The 20,841-nt window shown below is 38.0% G+C and overlaps 1 protein-coding gene across 2 annotated transcripts in view; it reads right to left on the bottom strand.

The window, feature by feature from the left end:
- Positions 1-789: 789 nt before the first annotated feature.
- The window catches only part of LOC145984280 (rho GTPase-activating protein 45-like), a 173,435-nt gene continuing 153,383 nt past the window's right edge, over positions 790-20,841 (bottom strand). For both annotated transcript variants that reach the window (XM_083117917.1, XM_083117916.1), the window contains exons 16-19: positions 19,588-20,132; positions 14,877-15,040; positions 3,428-4,175; positions 790-1,650 (exon numbers count right to left, since the gene is read on the bottom strand). In XM_083117917.1, coding sequence (XP_082974043.1) covers positions 980-1,650; positions 3,428-4,175; positions 14,877-15,040; positions 19,588-20,132 — 2,128 coding nt within the window. In that variant the 3' untranslated portion in view covers positions 790-979. The remainder of the gene's footprint in view (positions 1,651-3,427; positions 4,176-14,876; positions 15,041-19,587; positions 20,133-20,841) is intronic.

Below are 20,841 nucleotides of genomic sequence, written 5' to 3'. Positions count from 1 at the left end.
CTCAATTTTACATTTTTCAGGAAACCAGGCTGAAAAACTTAAAATGCAGGAAATTGTAAAATTGGGGAAAATTTTATACCTTTCTATCACAATATAACACGTCTACATGGTTACCTAATATGGTATTCTAAATTTGGCTTAAACACCCCTCGTCTTGGAACCATAAATATTTAATATATAACGTGAAAAAATGTAAAATCCAAGAATATAAATTGGGGTTCTGTTGCATCATATTAAGCATCGTGTTCAAGCTTAAGAAACTTCCTGCATATCAGGTTACTTCATCAACTTCTTGGAAATGCCATGGGTTCAGGGTTCAAATCCCAGCCTGGACATGGGTGTCCTTTGTGAGTGTCCCCTTCATAAATTTCATCATATCCATTTCATCCATTTCATCATCATCATCCTCATCATTGCTATTAGTCAAAAGTGGAAGAAAATCAACGTTACATAACAAAAATACAAATACAACTTCTTTGTTGTTAAATACCACACAAAACACACAACCAGCATATGAAACACTTTAAAAGTTTGTCCAAGCTTTCGACTCCATCTCGGAGTCATCATCTGGGCTGGTCAAGAGACAGTGAAGAAGACACAGTTGACATTCCGATAATGCTGCTTGCTGTGTCTGTCGGAAGATGTCGTTGCAGTGTTGGTAAGTTCCTGGTTGTTATGTGTGGTTTTTAACAAGAATATTGCTGGCATGTCATACAACTTCTGTGATTGAAGATGTCACAGTAATACCATACCAAGTATAGGAAAAGAAAGAATAATATATTTGTTCATGTTTATTATGTCAATTTATAACAGATCAGAGAGCATGGACTTGTTATACACTATACATGCAATACAGGTTGCAGGTTTACAGTATCAGCTATCACATTCACTCACATACTCCTTCTTTGGGCATTTTGATAAATTTATTACTTGATATTATGCTAATTTATACTTCTTTGGTTAATACATACAGCAGCATTCAGTCCGAGTCTTTCGTGCTTTCATATTGTGCAGATGATAATATATTTGTACATTCTTTGGTAACTTCTTTTACAGCAGATACTGTACTAGTCAAAGTTCCAGTCTGCTTCACTTTGGTAACACACTTCACTTCACTCGTACCCGAGGTTTGCTGAACAGTGGACATGTGAAAGCATTCACTAGTCTGACTAGGTGCAGTGGATGCATCTCTTAATGGTAACGGTGGCAATGATGTACATTCCCCCAGTTCCAAGCTGTTACTTCTACTCTTGGCTTCCAAGATAGATGGTCCTGAATCACTACTAACATCTGTGGAGGTTTTGGTAACAGCTTCCTTTTCGGAATACAGCACAGACTTGCTGCCTTCGATATATAATGGACTAGGTCCTCGATGCTCCACTCCTCGATAGCATATTGTCTGCATTTTAGCTGCCTGTGCAACACTTTGGTATGTGCTTCTCATCCTGGATGAAGTGGTAACACTTTTTCCTGGCACTTGAATCTTCACTTTGTTCTCTTCAAAGCCCATCAGCTTCTGACCTTTTATCACAGATATTTCCTGACTTTCCTCAGTTTGAATTGTAGAAATTTTCGAACTTGATACTGACATTCCTTGACTCCGGACATCTGTGTGATAAGCTGGAATGTTGGTCAGGTAATCAGCATGGCCTGAAAATATAATTAATGTGAATGAAAATTATTCTAATTATTGTTTGAATTTTTGTTTTAATTCCACTTCATGTACAGATAGGCTAATTAGGACTGGACCTACAGCTTGAAGTGGAATCCAAATCACTAGTGCCTCCACCAGGTATCGAATCTGAGACACCTTGATTACAAGGTGATGACATTACCACTACACCATCGAGAGGCCCTTACATGTTCCAATTATTATGCACTTTAAAAAATATATATATTAAAATTGCTTACTGTACCTTTCGAAAAATTATGAGAATGTTAGGCTGTGGGTTGATTCTAAATTATGATTTTTCACAATTACATTTACAGTGGAACCTCCATTAAATTTTTTCAGATACCTATGGCTAAATAACTTGCAATCTGGAAAATGTAATATCCAGAAATGTAACATTTTAATTGACCTAGTTTTTAATGTATGAGTACAGATATTGTAAAAAGTGCAAAAGGAAAAGAAAACCAAGAACAGAAGGGCTAAAATATATTTTTAAAAAATGGGAAGCAAATGAAAAACATGCATCAGACAAAATAAAATTAAAATATTTCCCGGCATTGTATCACCCTTGATCCATAAAAGAAAGATACTCTTGGGTGAAAGAGCAGGGGTTTTTGATTTTGAGTTTTAAGAGTATGGATCATAATGCATATTTTGAACCATGGGTGGTTGCATCTATGGGTAGGAAGGTGATGGTTGAGAGCTGTATGATTATTTTAGACCAAAATGTTCCTTTGGTTAGAAAACCCCTCTGGGCCAGTTCAGAGGCCGAGCAAGTTAAATAGTAGACTCACAACCTTGCCACAGATATTCCCGAGTGTGAATACTGGCTTGGGCATGAGTGTTCTTTATCTCTCATCAATTTCATCTCGTCATCACTCATCCCCATCATTATCATTAGCCAAAAATGGCAGAAAAATGATCTTCAATAACAAAAATACAAATATACAAGAAAACTACTTGGGGCATATCCAGTAAACTGTCCATTGAAAACCTGGTCAATATGGAAGAGAATCTCTTCATCAAGAACTACAAGTTAGTTTTAAGAATCTACATTAATGTTATGAATGATGAAAATTTATTATAACAAGGCATGTTGATGTTCACTGAAGCTTAGTATCCATTTTTAGTACTGTATGTTCTGACATAGACTGCATATGACAACTTTACTGAAATAGAGCAGTTGGATCAATATTTCACTGCCCTCTTTTCTTTTCCATGAGACCATATAGGTTACCTTTCATCCAAACAATACCCTAAACTTGGTTGTTGTATTTTTTACAATGAAAAGGTCCTTTCCAAGTTGTGTCCACAAAATATAATTTTCCTGGTGTGTCAGTTTATAGATAAAATTACAGATAATTTTACCGATTCAATATATCTATAAATATCTTATACGTATTTAGTGCAATATTCTGCCATTTTGTTATAATTCTTATGGATATTATAAACATATAATCTCCATTCCATACTTTTACAAAGTAAATGTCTAAATATGCAGCATCTTTTGCATTGCAGTTATCTGGTAACATACATTTATTAAGGACAACAGTAAACCATTCACATTCTTCAACCATTTGAAATTTTATATCAGATCAGTAGAATATTGATTATCAGTATTGATAAATTTTATATCAGTACTTTATTGGTATCGGCCAAAATTTCATATTGGTCCATCCCTACAGTTTACTATTGTATCTTTCAAGAGAATAAACACAAATTTGCAACAGGAGAATACTGCATACAAAATTTTACCTGAGCTAGATCCAGTACTCGAACTTGTGGTATGTGCTGAGATAGATTTCCTCAATGAACCATCTAAATCATCAGCAGCATCACTCCCTTGGCTCTCATCCATAGAGTAGCTCAACGATGACGTAGGTGAAGTCAAATTGTCCAAACTCCTGGCAGCTGAAACCCGTTCTGAACCTTCCGATTCCCCCGACTCCTTCTGTCTTCCTGGCACTCCTCCCCTGATCAACCTCCTTCCTGATTGGTCCTGTTCTCCAATTTTTACACCTCCATCATCGTCATCATATTCTCTTGGGCTTCTGCTTTCTACGGAACTACTTGCATGAGATTCGAAACTGTAGTCTGAATCTACAGAACTTTCTGTTCTTCCTGCAAGTTTACTCATCTGACTCAACTTTGGAGAGTGTTTTCTGGACAGTAACAACCGACTTTCACTTTCTTCCGCTGCTGACAACTTGTCCTGTTCACCACCTCCTTCTTCAGCTGATGTTTTTTCTCTATCAAATGACATTTTCCCATCGCCAAATCCTGAAGTTTCACCTTCAATGCTAGCTTTTGCACTTACTGATTTTTTCAATTTTGTAATAGACTTAACAGAAAAATGTTCTCCTGTCTCACTAGCTAAGGTTTCATGCAAGGTCGTTCTGTCCTCTGTTACAAGATGCAAATCTGGTGTAATATCTGAAATGCTTTTTCTCAATTTTGGGTGTACATGTTCACTTGATTCTGTCGAGCTCATCATAGAAGCAAACTGTAAAACAAACAGAAAAGTATACATGACATTTCAAAGCTAAAACACTGCACACTAAATCACACAATTCTCCTAATATATTGAATATTATTTAGCTTAATTATAACCCACAGCTCATACCTGTAACACTGAATTAATGATAAATTAAAATTTCTAGTTCATAACTCTATCACAATATACATGACGAAAAAACAGTCTATTGCTTATTCATAAAATTAGGGTTTGAATCCCAGCCTGGGCATGGGTGGAGTGTCATAAATTTCATCATATCATCACTCATCCTCACGATTAGCCAAAAGTGACAGAAAAACTAGGTTAAATATAAAACATCAAATCAAACATAAAATTAGGTGCCCTCTAATCGACATTCCCTGAAGATGAGAGCAATGTGTGTGCTCAAAGTGTTGGAAGCTAATGCCGAATTAACCTAACTGGTAACCCAAGAACATTTGTTCAAAGGTTCTTTTCTACTACAATGAATAGGCAATATCAAGAAATACAGTCCACACAAATTGCTTTATGATACAATAAACAACTGGACAAGTACAGGAGATGGACAAAAATATGGAAACACCTGTAAAGAAAAGCCGAAATGTATTAGCTAATAAGGTGCAGGACCGCCTTTAGCTTCCAAAACGGCTGCAGTCTCCGAGGAATGGACAAATACAAGTCCTGGATGGTGGATAATGGGATGTTGCACCATTCTTCAGGCAAAACATGGTCACAATCCTCCTCAATGTCCTTCTGTCTCTGTCACTCGGTGTACATTTTCCTCCACGCTGGTATTTATCTGATGATGTCTTTCCAGACACACTATTGTGTCATCATGATCTTGGATAGAGTCCCTCTCGATATGCCAAAAAACATGGCTACTTTGGTAACAGAGGCTCCTGCAAGGCGGGCACCAACAATTTGCCCTCTTTGAAACACTGTCAGCTCAGACATGATTCAGTATCAACTGAACTGCATGCTATCTACAGCGCAACTGTCGACTCCTAGCAGTCCAACAGGCTCCTCTCTCACGGCGAAAAACAAAAGAATGTCGCACCGCATCCGATTTCAAGTGGAAAAATTGCATCAATATCATCCGTTCCGATGCCGTGGTGTTTCCATATTTTTGGCAATCCCCTGTATGTCTCCAAATATTGAATGGAAGTGAAAAGAAGACAAAGGAAACACAATGTCTTGTCTAGGATATTAATTAGAATGACTGAAAAGATATACGATGGGGTTTTGATAAGTTTCCGGCCTGACAGGGAAAGTATCAGAAAAGATGAAAATCCTTTCAGTATGTTGCGAGTCAATGTATCAGATCATGTTGTGCAAAATTTGAGACAGATACTTCAAGTAATACTTTTGTATTACAAGTTTAAAGTGGCCATGGCAACGCAGAGTGTGCAGTTTTCCAAAAAGGAGAACAGACTTGTCATCAAGTACCTCTTCTTGAAGAACATGGGAGGCAAGGAAATACAGGATGAATTGACACAAGCAATGCTCAGTGACTGTCCTTCATACAGCACAGTGAAATAGTGGGTGGCAGATTTCAGGAGGGGGAGAACAAGCACAGAAGATGAGGAAAGGCCAAAAAGACCCAGAACAGTAGTGACTGAGGAAACTGTAGATAGTGTCAACGACCTGATCCTTGAAGACAGGAGGATTGGTCTGTAATGTATAGCAGACACCCTAGGCATCGGTTTAGAGTGGGTGCACTACATTGTGCATGAAGAATTGGAGATGAAAATACGAGGGTGAATCAAATATGAACGAGCCTTGATTGGCTAAGCGTCGGAATGGGTAGCAGGGTGTGATTGGGCATGTGCGGCTGGTAGGTGGGGCTGCCGTGAGTCAGGAACCAGAACAGCCAGCGTGTCGCATGCTTCGTTTAGTAGCTCTCACAATGAGTGAGCAGTGTGTGCCAGTGTCTGTTGCGCAACGCATAATCATCAAGTTCCTCAATCAGGAAAACGTCAAACCGGCCGAAATTTACCGGAGACTGCAGGCCCAGTTTGGGAATGGTACCCTCTTGTAGGCAAGAGTGAAGGTGTGGTGTAAGGAATTCCAGCAAGGCTGTGAACGTGTTGCAAATGAAGTGCACCCCCGTCGTCCTCGCACCAGTGTGACGAATGACAACATGGCTCGTGTTAGTGAGCTTGTCGAACAGGATCGCCGAGTCACTGTGAAGCAAATTGCGGCAGAACTTGGTGTGAGTTATGGAAGTGTCCAATCAATCATCACAAAGCACTTGGGCGTCCGCAAAATCACAGCTCGGTGGGTTCCCAAGCTGCTGAATGTTGCTCAAAAAGATGACCGAGTTCGCATTGCTCGCCAGCTTCACACTCATTTTGACGTGGAAGGGGAAGCATTTTTGCATCACATCGTTACCTGTGACGAGACATGGGTGCATCATTACACCCCAGCATCCAAGCATGCCAGCATGGAGTGGAGGAGGAAAGGCGAAGGAAACCCCGTGAAGGCCAAAGTTCGGTTGTCTGCGGGGAAGGCGTTGGCCACGGTGTTCTGGGACTGGAGGGGGATCCTACTGGTGGATTTCTTACACGAACATCGGACCATCAACGCACCCTACTACTGCGGCCTCCTGGATCAACAACGCACCCTACTACTGCGGCCTCCTGGATCAAGTTAAGGTCCAGTATCGACGCAAACGACGAGGCTGTCCCATCTGCCAGGTCTTGTTCCTCCACGAGAACACCATACCCCATACAGCAGGTGTTACGTGGCAGACACTGGTGGAAATGCACTGGGAACTGCTTCCGCATCGACCGTACAGCCCAGACCTTTCACCATGTGATTTTCACCTGTTCGGACCCCTCAAAGAAGCACTTGGGGGCGAGCGATTTGCAACCAACGATCAGGTGGAAACCTTTGTGCGCAACTGGTTCGCTACCCGCCCAGCTTCATTCTACGAGAACGGCATCACGAACCTACCACAACATTGGGAAAAATGTATCACTAAGGGTGGAGACTATGTAGAAAAATAGGATGTGGCAACGTCTCTGTTTCCTTCAATAACTTTTGTTTTTCCGCACACGGTTCGTTTATATTTGATTCACCCTCGTACTTTCTGCCAAGTGGGTGCCCAAACTCTTGACAGCTGATCACAAGAGGAGAAGGGACAGTGCTAAGGCACTGTTGGACTGTTTTTCATGTAGTGCAGTCAGTGTTATTGAATGAATAGTGACAGTGGATGAAACTCCATTGCAGGTATGATCCTGAGACAAAATATCAATCCATGCATGGTCCTGTTAAATGAATTACATTCAGCTTTGAAGGAAAAGAGGCAGGGGAAACTGTCAAAAGGCATCCTCTTCCTCCAAGACAATGCTCTTTGCCACAAGCCAGGCATTACAATGCAGAAACTTCGTGATTTAAAGTATGAACCCCTGTTATCTCCCCGATCTGGCCCCCTAAGACTATTATATTTTCCACAAACTCAAAATGCACTTCAAAGGTACTGAATTTAGAGACACCAGTGACATCATTTCATCAGAAGAGGCAAGGTTTGCAGACCAAGATATAACCTTCTATTACCATAGGTTAGAATAGAAATGTTGTGCCAAATGTGTCAACCTGAAAGGGAACTATGTTGAATAAAATGACATTCATTTGCCACTGATGCCATTATTTCTTTATGAGGCCAGAAACTTAAAAACCCCCTCGTACAACAGTACCATGTACTCACGTGACTTAGCAGAAAACATGGAAGCCAATAACAATGATAAACAATGAAATACTCCTTTAAATAAAACTAAGTGATCTTTATGTATTCAGATGTGCTGATAACGAATATCGCATCCGTTTTCTTGTATCACCTAAATTTTTGGCAGAACGCCCACATTTTATAGATTTACGGTTTCAGGTCTCCGCACCCTGCTCCGCATCTGGCTTAACGTTTGGTTCCTAGCAAATGGATAAGAACCTTTTGGCGACCTTGTGTGTTTATGACTGGCACTGAATATTTCGTGGAGGAAACATCTGGCAGTAGAGTAATTTCCTGTTTCTCTGTTAAAATTTGTTCTTTTGTGGGTTAGTCGAGTCTTAACTTCCTTTCCGATAACTTTGCGAGTAGCCGTATTTTATGTTTGTGTATGTTCGTGAAATTGTGAATGTAATATTGTGTATAGTGAAGTGAAGTGTAAGTTGTATTTTAACAAAACGATCAGAGCATTGTTTTTTTAAAGAAATATATTATAACTCAATTAATGAGTTCGCCATGTCACGCAAATGTGTGAATAACCCGAACTTGTTTTGTTATGTTTGCGGGGAATTTACTCCGAAGTCACAGAGAAATATTATCACTCCTATAGTGAAAAAAGCATATGAGTATTTGGAAGTAAAGTAGATGAGGGAAAAAGCTGGACACCAGGTAAAATTTATTGTAATTGTTCGCAAATTTTACGTGGTTGGCTTAATGTCACTCACAAATCTATGCCCTTCGGAAACCCTGTAATATGGAGAGAACAGAAAGATCATACTACGGATTGTTACTTCTGTTAACAAACATAGTGGGATATACTTCTAAATCAAAGTATTCTATATTTTATCCTGATATTCCTTCAGCCAAGAAACCTATGAGTCATGATTTTATACCAATTCTTAAGCCTCCTAAAGAATGCACAGTGGATGAAACAGAACCAAGCAGTGCTGCTCCAGATGACGAACCTGGACCCTCATATTCAAACACCAATCCAAATTTTTCTGATCCAAATATCCCTCACTTTATTTCCCAATCCGAACTAAATGATCTAGTCAGAAACCTCAACCTTTCTAAAGTTCAAGCGCAATTATTAGGTTCTCGTCTCCGAGGGTGGAATTTATTACAAGATGGTGTTAAGGTGTCATATCGGAAACGCCAACAATCACTGACACATTTCTTTTTTTTTTTGTTAGTAATGAGTTAACTTACTACAATGATGTAGAAGGCCTTCTGCAAGAACTTGGAAGGAGTCACAACCCAAACGAGTGGAGACTATTTTTAGATTCATTTAAGAATAGTTTAAAAGTAGTATTGTTGCGTAATGGGAATATATACCCATCAGTACCCCTTGCCTATTCTTCCACCATGAAGGAAACATGTGAAAATATGGATACAATATTAAAAGTTATAAATTATGAAAAATATGGTTGGCAGATATGCGGAGACCTCAAAATGATTGTTATACTGTTAGGCATGCAGTCTGGGTTTACAAAATGTTGTTGCTTTCTTTGCGAATGGGACAGCCGGGCGAAAGATAAACATTACAACATTGTGGATTGGCCCATATGAAAAAAACTTAATTCCTGGAGAGAAGAGTGTTAGGAATCACCCTCTACTTGAGAAAGGCAGATTTTGTTACCACCGTTACATATAAAGTTAGAGCTGATGAAAAATGTTGTTAAGGCTTTGGATACACACGGTGAGGGTTTTGGGTACTTGAGAAAAACATTTCCTAAACTCAGTGATAGCAAGTTAAAAGAAGGCATATTTATTGGGCCGCAAATCCGTGAGATCATTCATGATGACAACTTTGTGGAATTGCTAACAGAAAAAGAGAAATGCGCATGGTTAGCTTTCAGACAAGTATGCTGTAATTTTCTTGGAAATGTGAAAGCTGACAACTACAAGGAACTTGTTAAGAACTTGTTGAAGTGTTATCAGCGCATTGGGTGCAATATGTCCTTGAAAATTCACTTTTTACATTCGCATTTGGACTTTTTCCCCCCTAACTTGGGCGCGGTTAGTGACGAATGCGGCGAGAGATTTCACCAGGATATTTCTGTCATGGAGAAACGATATGCAGGAAAATCGGTACAGAACATGTTAGCAGACTACTGTTGGAACCTCAAGGAAGAGGTTTCTGGTGGCAGTTACAAACGCCAGAGTTCAAGAAAGAAATTTTGAAAATGTGAGTAAAAATGTGTTTTTTTTCCTTTTTTTGCATGAAATTTCTTCATTGAACAGTCAAAATCGGCCCTATATATTTTTTTTAATTGTTTTATATTTCATAGTTATTCATTTCAATATTTAAATCTTATTTCATGAGCAAACAAACAAAAATAATTTCAAATTTCGATGTATTATTACAAAGGGAATTAAATTTTTATTAAAAACAAAAAATGAAAATCCAGGGAAAACGATAGGTGATACAGCATTTCTACTTTCAGATTTGGATTCAGCGGGGTCGAATTATAAATAATCACCTACTTCCGTTCAAAGGAGCAAAAAAAAGTTTGAATTTGTTCATCAGTGTAATTAGATGATGTTGCATGCATAAATATTTATCACAGTGAAGTACACAGATTCAGGGAGGTCATTACTATCTCGTGAAGAATACCCTCAAAGTCCACTTTAAGAAGAAATGATTCAGTGGAGTTCATTTTGAGCCATAGGATAGTCCCTGGAATGCAACACTTGAAGAAAGATAATTGCAGAAGATGAAGGAAGGGCAGAACATGTGGCACAAATGGGAGAGGAAAGAAGAGTTCACAGGATTATTGTTGGGAAAACTGATGGTAAGAGGCCAGTAGGTAGGTCAAGACAAAGATGGAGGGATAACGATGAGATGGACCTAAAGGAAACCGGTAAGGATGGAAAAGATTAGATTGACCTTGCCCAGGATAGGAGCAGATGGACGGCTTCTATTGCTGCAGCCATAATTCTTCAGGTTTAAGAAGGCTAGAGAATGAGTGAGTGAGTGAGATGATGAAGGAAATGATCTTTATATCTAACTTCTCCATGATGAATGTTGCAAAATATTTTGATGAAGGAAGAAAATGTTGGTTGGCTTCACAAAATCAGGCCCTGTACCAAATGTACCCGACTTAGCTTTGGCGAATGTAATAGCTTCAGAAACTGTAACACATTACCAGTCTAAGACTAGATTCATTTTATTTTTATTTTTTACCTTCGCTTTTCTGCTACTTTTGGCTAATCACAACAATAAGGATGAGTGATGATGGGGTGAAATTGATAAAGGGGCACTCACAAAGAATAACCAAGGAGAGGTTGAGATTTAAACCCAGGACCCCTGACATCGTAACATGCTATGCTAATCACTTGACCATGGAGGTTGGCATCAGTCTCAGAGTCAGCCAATCAGGTCGCAACACAGGTTCAACAAAAATCATCAAATCTCACTTGCCTATAGCACTGTGCCATGAAGACAAATTTAGGAGATGTTGGGGGTAGAGCCCCACACATTCTCGTTGTCAGCCATTTTGGAGGTGATATGATCAGGACCATGCTCCAGCTGCCTTTACCCCACACATACTTATTGATTTAAGGCTGGGAGAGCCCCACAGCCACTTTATGCGGGAACAAGGCTGGAAAAATTCCAACCTTAGATTACCCACCCAGGGAATTGAACCCGGGTCTCCCACATGGCAGTCAGATGCCCTACCAACTAGACGACAATGGAGGCAGTTTGATCACAAATGTTATGGTGTTTGGTAAATCAATATTCACATTCTCTCCTATACCTGTAGCATGTAGAAACAAAAATTTTGAAAGATGTCCTTGTTTTATGAGCTTTTAACACAGAGATTACTCTTATTCAGATCTCTGATATAACCATTAGAACCTTTCCTTGTGAGAGCAAACAAACATACTGAGGCAAATGACAACCTTTTCCCACTAAGATAAAATGATTAACAAACTGGTTCTTGTAAGGTAAATCAGTAAATCAATTTTCTACTCTCTATTAGGTGTACAAATAGACTCATATTTTAATCACCAAAGTAATCTCCATTGGAATTTATACACTTTTGCCATCTTTCAGGCAGCTTGCAAATCCCTTGGTGATAGAATGATTGCAGTTTAGGCTCTAAACTCAACAATGTTATTTTCCATCTCTTGAAGGTTTAGGTGGTAGCCTGAAAGGTCCAGGTCAGGGGAATAAGTTGCACGAGCCAGAACTTTCCAACCCAATAAACAGAATGTCTCCTTAGTTCCTTTTGTCATGTGCAGCCTGGCATTATCATGCAGCAATATCATCTGCCTAGTCCCACTGTCAAGAATTAATTTGTATGCCTAATAGTTTAACAAGTAGGGAAAATAATCCATCCCAAAATTTTTAACATATTTTCTTGGAAAATGCCATGGACCAATAAATAATACAGTGAAACCTCGATTATACATTTTTTTTCAAGAGGCTGGGGCTAAACAAAAAATGCATGAAAATGTAAAATTAGGGAAACACTTATCATGATTTGTTGTATTGCAACCAAGAAGAATAAGTGAGTAGTTCTGGAGTAAAACTTGATAAAGCACACTCCATTGAATTATTATCATTGGATTAAGTTGCTGTGGAACTGTGAATGAAGTACATTCAGTACTCCATAATTCATAGAAACAAATGAGAACATTTGGTAACCCATAAGTCACAACATGATTGACAAACTTTCTCTTGTGTTTTTCTCGCTTGCATACTTTTGTGGGTTATTAAGTTTTACTCCTGAACCATTCAAATGTTACATGTGAGAAAATCAGGGTTCTCTTGTACATATTAACCATGTGACATATAGGGATGGGACAGATTAATCGGTACTCTATCGGTATCGGCCAATATAGGCAGTGCATCAGTTTATCAGTAAGATTACAGACCATTTTACCAATCCGATATATCTATTAATATATTATAATTTAATGCAAAATTCTTCCATTTTGTTATAATTTTTATGGATAATCTCCACACCCTCCTTTTCAAAAAAGTAAATGTCTAAATATGCAACTTCTTTTGCACTGCAGTCACTTCGAAACATGCATTAATTAAGGAGGTCAGTGATCAACTCAGGTTCTTCAAGGGCCATTTGGAATTTTATATCAGATCGGTAGAATATTGGTTATTGGTATCAGCAAATTTTATATCGGAGCTTTATCGGTTTCAGACAAAATTTCATATCGGTCCAGTACTCAAATACTGTAACCTCCTGCACAATATCATCATCTTCCTTCGCAGTTTCCTACCTCTGGCTAGGTCGGCATTTTATTCAATGTCCCTATTCGTAGCCCATGTCGTCTCCAATTTCTAGTTTGGCTTGCTTCTTTTCGTATCTCGTATTGTTTATGTTTTCAGCTGTTGGCTAATCAGGTCTGTCACAGCCTACACCTGAGTGGTGGGGCTGCCACCTGTGGGTTCTCAGGTACACCCTTGTTTTCTGTCAGGGTTGCAACTCGCTTAGCCTTTCTGGATCCCTACAGGCCCGGTTCTAATGTATCTATTATTCTCACAGCTATAATACAGTGAAACCCTGATTTTACATTTTCCTGCATTGCACACTGAAACTAGAGCTCAGCCGATACCAATGCTGGTGTATCGGTATCAGAAAGTATCAGTTGGATTCTGCTTGCTGATACCGGCTGATATTTTTCCAGCATTTCGGTCTTTTACATTCGGGTCCACAAAAATCTTGTGCACACTTTTGCAGAGTCTAATTATCCTGGGAATTATGCAAAATTTAAACTTTCAATTAAATTTGCACCAATATTGTGTGGGGAAACTGTATTTTGTGATTACTCGAGAGTCAGATGTAATTCTTGAATATTTTGAAGCAAAGCTCTGATAACTGATGCTTATAATTGGTTTTTCATTGATTGATTGAGTGGGTGTTTTAAGTTCACTTTATGCACAGTAAGGTTAACCGATACTGGACCTACAGCTTAAAGTGGGATCTGAAATACTATGTGCCTCCACCAGATCTCGAACCTGGGACTCCTTCATTACAAGGCTACAATGCTACCACTACACCATCAGGGACGCCCCACTTATAATTGGAGTGGAATATCCACACACTAATATTAATTAATTTGAACAGCTTTTAATTCCTCCAATCTTCAAGCATCAATATTGGTATTGGTGCGAATCAGTACAAGTATCGGCATTGGTGTGTGTATCAGTTCAAAGTTGTATCAGCTCAACCCTAATTGAAATGGGTCTCCTTTGTTGCACAACACTATGGCAACTTTGCGTTCAGATGTCAGACGAGGATTGCCTATGTTGTTAGGTTAGGTCTGTTAGGTTTGCTTCTATTAGCATAAATACATTGCAAATTTATTATTTATGCTATTAGAACTAAATCTAGCTAGCCTAACCTAACAACTCAGGCATTCCTCATCTGATGTCTGAACACAAGGTTGCTGTAGTGTTGTGTGATAAAGGAGACCCATTGAAACCTTATGGTCCCAGTAGAGCAAAATGGTACAAATTTCTCTTGGATCTTAAATTTTTTTTTAACCTTCCCCCACTGAGAAACGTAAAATTGAAGTTCCACTCTGTTAGGGATGGACCAATATGAAATTTTGGCTGATACCAATAAAGTACTGATATGAAAGTTACTGATAACTGACATTCTACCAATCCAATATAAAATTCAAAATGGTTCATTGATTACTTTAATAAATGTATATTACCAGATGAACTAAGCTTTTGCAATGCAAAATAAGCTGCTTATGTAGACATTTACTTTTAAAAAAGTAGACTGAAAATTACATGTTTATATCCATAAAAATTACAACAAAATGGCACAATATTGCACTAAATTGTGAGATATTCATAGATAAATCAGACTGGTAAAATTATTGGTAATTTTACCAATAAACTAATACACAGATATGCCTATATTGGTCGATACCAATAGAGTACCGATTAATCTGTCCCATCCCTACATTATACATGTTGTTGCCATTAGATGAAAAGAAACACTTACTCCTTCCAAACCTTGATAATCCCTCAACGATCCTTTAAAAATTTTAGCTGGTACTGACACTCCTCGAGACATGAGAGGAGATTTCTTGGTATGAGTCGAGTCATCAGGTAAAAGAAAATCAGGAAGCTCATCATCAGATGTTGGGCCAGATAGAGGATCATCGCCTAAAAAGAAACCAATGTAAATTGTTTGCTATTACAATGATCATCATGTGAAAAATTTTGAATTTTATGTCAGACAAGTTTCAGTCAATTTTCTTTAACATTTGCAATTGCAAGAACATACTGAAAAATGAATATTGAAATAGATTTTAATATAATTGTACCAGATGCATCCACTGTAAAGTCATTTACTTTTTCTATTCTTTCTATTTTGGTTATTTACTTAATTTTTCTAGCTCTTGGGTGAATCAAAATGAGGATGATGATTAAATGGATAATGGGACAAAAACAGATACACCCAGTGTTCAAAGTCATAATTTCTGACTTTGCTGAAGTTTTAAAGTCCACTTTAGGTACAGATAGGCTAATCAAGACTGAACCTACAGTTGCAAGTGGAATCTGAACCACTATGTGTCTTCACTGGGTATCTAACTCTGGACTACTTGATTACACTATGCCATCAGGGAGGCATATAACACATTATGCTGACCACTGTACCATTGGGGCTGATGTAAAGTAATTTACAATTGTTGAACTCCATATTAAGAAATCTATTAATGTAATAAGGACAAAATAGACAAATCACAAATCCTCAAGAAATTGAGGATACCAACTATAGTATGAGGAACACAATAATGTGAAAGTAGTTTGTCATCACTTTTTAGAAACAGGGAAGTTTGGATTTCCCAATTTTGAAGATCAACAATTTTGTGAAGCATGCAAATTTTGGGTGATATGTCATTTTTTAAAAAATGCACGGACTGGACATCTAGTACCAAGCAGGTCTCAGTCATTAAGAGTGTATTTTAACAATATGTTGCCATCTAGTTGTACAATAATTTTGTTTAGTGTGTTTGCATTTGGTTATTTATCATCATTTCTACTTCTTGAGATTGGTTACACTAATGAGGATGAATGATGATGTGTATTCATATTTGGTTATTTTACATTGTTTTCTTACCTAGGTTAAGCATGATTATGTGGATGAATGATGAAGTAATGAAATAGATAAATAAAACCACAATTAAATGTCCATGTCTTAACCAAGATTTGAACATTCGACCCCTGGATTCATAGTGCACTATTGTTAATCATTCCATAACAGAGATTGGCTAGAATAAATACTGTTTAGATGGAAATAAATTAAATAATGAACACAATGAAACATAAATTCCCTCATCAGGACTCTAACCCAAATTCTTTGGGCATGTGGTTGAGTTGAGAACTACTGAACATACTTAGCTTCAGAGATTGTAATACCACAGTACATCACACATTCCTACAACCTATGTCTGAAGACTGATTTTATTAATATGCATATCAACACAGATTATTTTCCATTCTTTCATTGTGTAGATATTATCTGTTAGTCCCACCAGAAAAGTCAAGACTGGAATTCTATGCACAAAATTTTAATTGATACCTACCTTTGCATTAGACTCTCCAAATTATGCAGCGTTAAAGAAAAACAATGTGGTAAAATTAGAATTGTTACGACATTGAACTTCAAATGCAATTCCAGAAATTTACTATTACATAAATTTAACAAGACATCTCAATTTTGACAATATACCCGTGATTCAAATTGTCTATGAAATAATGTTGTTGCCTCAAAATGCTGTCCCCTTTTATCACTCTCTAATACTTGTACAAAGTAAATAAATGTGAAAAAAAAATTCAACACTGTAGATTGATAGATAATTGCAACAGGAAGATAATTCTACAGCAATCAATTTGAAGTTATGTTTACAGAAATTCTGTAAAAAAAACTATAAAAAAACAACTTTGTTCACACTTTCTCACCAATGAATGGTATAAAGAATAAAAACATTTTGGACAATTCTAGAATAGTTTAGGAATCCGAAATCAAAAGTGATTTTGCAAGTTCTTCTAATGGCAATGGTGTTCACGGTGCCCACAAAAACTGTGTTGTGGACTATGAACTCTCATACTTTCCACTCTTCCACACCTACTTAAGGATGAAGCTGCAAAAGCTTCAAAAATTCTAAAAATATTGTTGTTTTTTAATTTGGGTTTTTACAAGGTAAGCCAAATATGGCTTTGTCAGCACATTGATGTTAGATACATTTTTAAAAATGTAAAATAATGAAAACAGAAGTTATTTAAAATATTTCTCTTGAACAGACCACAATAGGTCAGGTGGATGATGTAGAACATTGATGTGAACCACAAGTGCAAGTGCCTGAGCCAGACACAACTGATATGGAAATAGACACTAAGAGCCTAAGGAACAAAAGAATGATTGATTGATTTGGTGTTTTAAGTCCACTTTATGCACAGTAAGGCTAATCAGGACTGGACCTACAGTTTAAAGTGGGGTCCGAACCACCATGTACCTCCACCAGAAAATGAACTCAGGACCCCTTGATTACAAGGCGATGACACAACCACTGCACCATCGAGTAGGCCCCAACAACAAGGATGACACTGTATTACCGTATTTACTCATGTATAATGCACACTTATTTTGCAAAATTTTTGCTCCCAAAAACTTTGGTGTGTATTATGCATGGAATAATTCAGAAAGTCAACATGAAACCGTACAGGGTAATTCCATGATTTTGTGAATCACCTTACACCTTTCAGAAACATGAAAAATGAACATTTACAGCATATTTGTTCATATTTCCTGTTTTCATCAGAAACGAAATTTGCATGCCTCTAGGAATTACCAACTTGGTTTTTCATCATACGAGGGCCACTATTTATATTTTGAGCCTTGGCAACACTGATTGAAGTTAGGTGCGATTTGACGTTTGCACGGAATCGTCTGGCATTATTGACCATAACGTACTTGTACTTCAAATGTTTGGTCAATAGCTTCATTTGTGTTGTTTATGTTGCCTTGGAGATTGCGCGACAACAATAAAATGGAATTAACTCGTGAACATTTTCGTGCGATGATTGTTAACGATTTTTGACGTGGATTATCAAGACAAGAGTGTATCGATCAACTTACTCCCACATTTGGCGATGAAGCCCCATCCTTTGCCACTGTGAAACGCTGGTATAACGAATTTTATCGTGGCCGCCATTCGCTCACCAACGAGATTCGCGAAGGTCGTCCAAAATCAGTTGTTGTTCAAGAAAACATTGATGCTGTGCAAAACCTAATACTGCAAGATGGTCATGTGACATACTGTGAGATTGAGGCAACCATAGGCATTAGTTCCACCAGCATATATAAAATATTACATGATCATTTAGCTGTGAGAAAGGTATGTTCTCGTTGGATCCCACATAATTTGACAAAAACTCAAAAAGACGCTCGCGTCAATTGGTGCAAACAAATGCTCAATAAATACAATCGTGGTGCTTCAAAAGACGTATATAAGATTGTAACAGGTGACGAATCATGGATATATGCATATGAGCCGGAACGTAAACAGCAGTCGACTGTATGGGTGTTTCAAGATGAACCCAATCCAACAAAAGTTGTTCGCGCTCGAAGCACATCGAAACAAATGGTTGCCTGTTTTTTCGGGAAAACTGGTCATGTGGCAACTGTGCCTTTAGAGGAACGTAGAACGGTCAACTCTGAATGGTACACAACAATTTGTTTGCCAGAGGTCTTCGGTCAAATACGGAAAACAAACAAACGCCGTCGGATCATTCTTCATCAAGACAATGCCAGCTGTCACACATCTCGTCTAACAACCGACTTTATGAACAGTCAAAAAATCGAATTGATGGGTCATCTGCCGTACAGTCCTGATTTGGCACCCAATGACTTCTTCTTGTTCCCTAATGTCAAGAATAAATTGCGTGGACAACGATTTTCGTCGGCTGAAGACGCCGTTGATGCGTTCAAAAACCATATTATGGAGGTGTCTCAAGAAGATTGGAAAAACTGCTTTGACAAATGGTTCGAACGAATGCAAAAGTGTATTGACCATAAAGGAGAATACTTCGAAAAAGAATACTTCGAAAAACAATAAAGCAGTTTTCAATGCCAAATTCCTGTTTTTTTCATTGTTAGGCTCAAAATATAAATAGTGACCCTCGTAACAGATTCACTACAGATATTTTCACAGTTCAAAGTCTTCTGGAGAAGTGCTATGAGTTGAATATCTGTGTACATTGTACAGTATTACAGTATTATGACTAAGTTTGGAATCCCAAACAAACTTGTAAATGTAGTGAAAGTAACACTTTACTGTATTACATCGCTTTTCTGCCATTTTTGGCTAATTGAAAAGATGAGGATGAGTGATGATATGATGGAAGAACACTCACAAAGAACACCCATGGCAAGGCTGGGAATGAAGCTGGTACCCCTGTCATTGTAGCATGGTGTGCTAACAACTCTGCCACAGAGGTCAGCTGGAATCAGATCTAAAACAGCTGGGAGTGAAGCACCAAAGATGGAAGCTTTTAACAAAGATTCGGCTATGAGGACAAGCCTCTTCAAGGGCTGTAGCAGGGTTAGGGAAGCTTAGAAAACTGCATAGCTCTTACTGCTTTTGTTGACTGGTGTACACAAGTAATCAAATAAATCCACATTAGTTTTGTTTGCAGTGTTTTCTTACCTGGTATTTGCATGAATTCAGATTCTTGTGGAACTGTAACACCCTTTTCACCAATATATCCTGGCAGTGTTATCTCTTCCTGAACTTCTCCTCGTCTATCTGTAGGAGTTGATAAAATATCTTGTTCCATTACTTTCTTTGATTTTTCTGACATAAAAGAGAAGGATCTGGAAAGAATGACATCAGTCTTCTGGTACTTTGTACTGTATTCCTTGATGCTGCTAATAATCTCTGGATTATTAAAAATATCATCAGAGTAGTTAATAATCAGTTCAATAGCACGAGTTTGATGCACTGTATCAACCAATGAACTTAGAGATGCACTTCCTTCAGAAGTCCTTAGAAGGGTTGGTCCAAACACAATTCCCAAATTGCTTGGTGGCATGTTATTCACACTGGAATCCTCAGACACTCGTTTCAAATGCTGCATCAAAAAAGCTAACGTCAAGTGATGGTGCTTTGGAAGTTTCTTCGTCAACTCTCGTAATTCGGTAACAGCTTGTTTTGTTTCATATTCACTAATGGAAGGATATTCTTTAGCAATTCTGAAATGATAACAATAATAAGAGAAACAATTGCTTAAAATACTAATAACATATGAATTAATACAATTTATTGAGAACTTATATTTAAGTATATACTAGAGATGAGATAGGATAATAAATACACTATCAAAATCGGCCAATATAAGCACATATGTATAGTGGTAAAATTACTGATAATTTTACTGACATGATCTATAAATAGCCTGTAATGTAAGCCCTGCGTCAGGTCAACCTTGCAGCAGGTTTTAGCATATGTAGATCCAAACGTGCGCGCAAGAATATAGTTCCACTGAGACGGGTTCTATTCCGACACAACTGCATACTTGCAAGAAAACAGTTATTTAATTTGTAATATACAGACAAAATAATACATTGATTAGCAGGTATGGACTTAATTGGTTGCAATCACTGTGCAGACGAACTTAGAACCGCAGATTCGCCAACTCGAATCTGTATTGCGTTGAAGAGACATTGAAACTTTAGAGCGAGTCGAGCGAGACTGAATGCGTTGCAGAGCGCGTGAAATCGCTGATGCCAGTGTTGCACCTCCCACTATTTTAACCCTATGTTTATTGTAGAGCGGCGAGAATGGCTGAATCTCCTGTTCAGCGCGCGGTTTTACCCGAATGTTATTTTGGGCTTCATCCGAAAGGAAATGTTCTTCAAAGTCAAGCAAGTTGTTTTAAATGCATAATCCTCCTTGCGGCAA

Source organism: Lepisma saccharinum, chromosome 2 (genome assembly GCF_977018435.1).
Source record: "Lepisma saccharinum chromosome 2, izLepSacc3.1, whole genome shotgun sequence".
NCBI lineage: Eukaryota > Metazoa > Arthropoda > Insecta > Zygentoma > Lepismatidae > Lepisma > Lepisma saccharinum.
The sequence above is the reverse complement of the archived record's forward strand: the minus strand, read 5'-3'. Positions and strand labels throughout refer to the sequence as shown.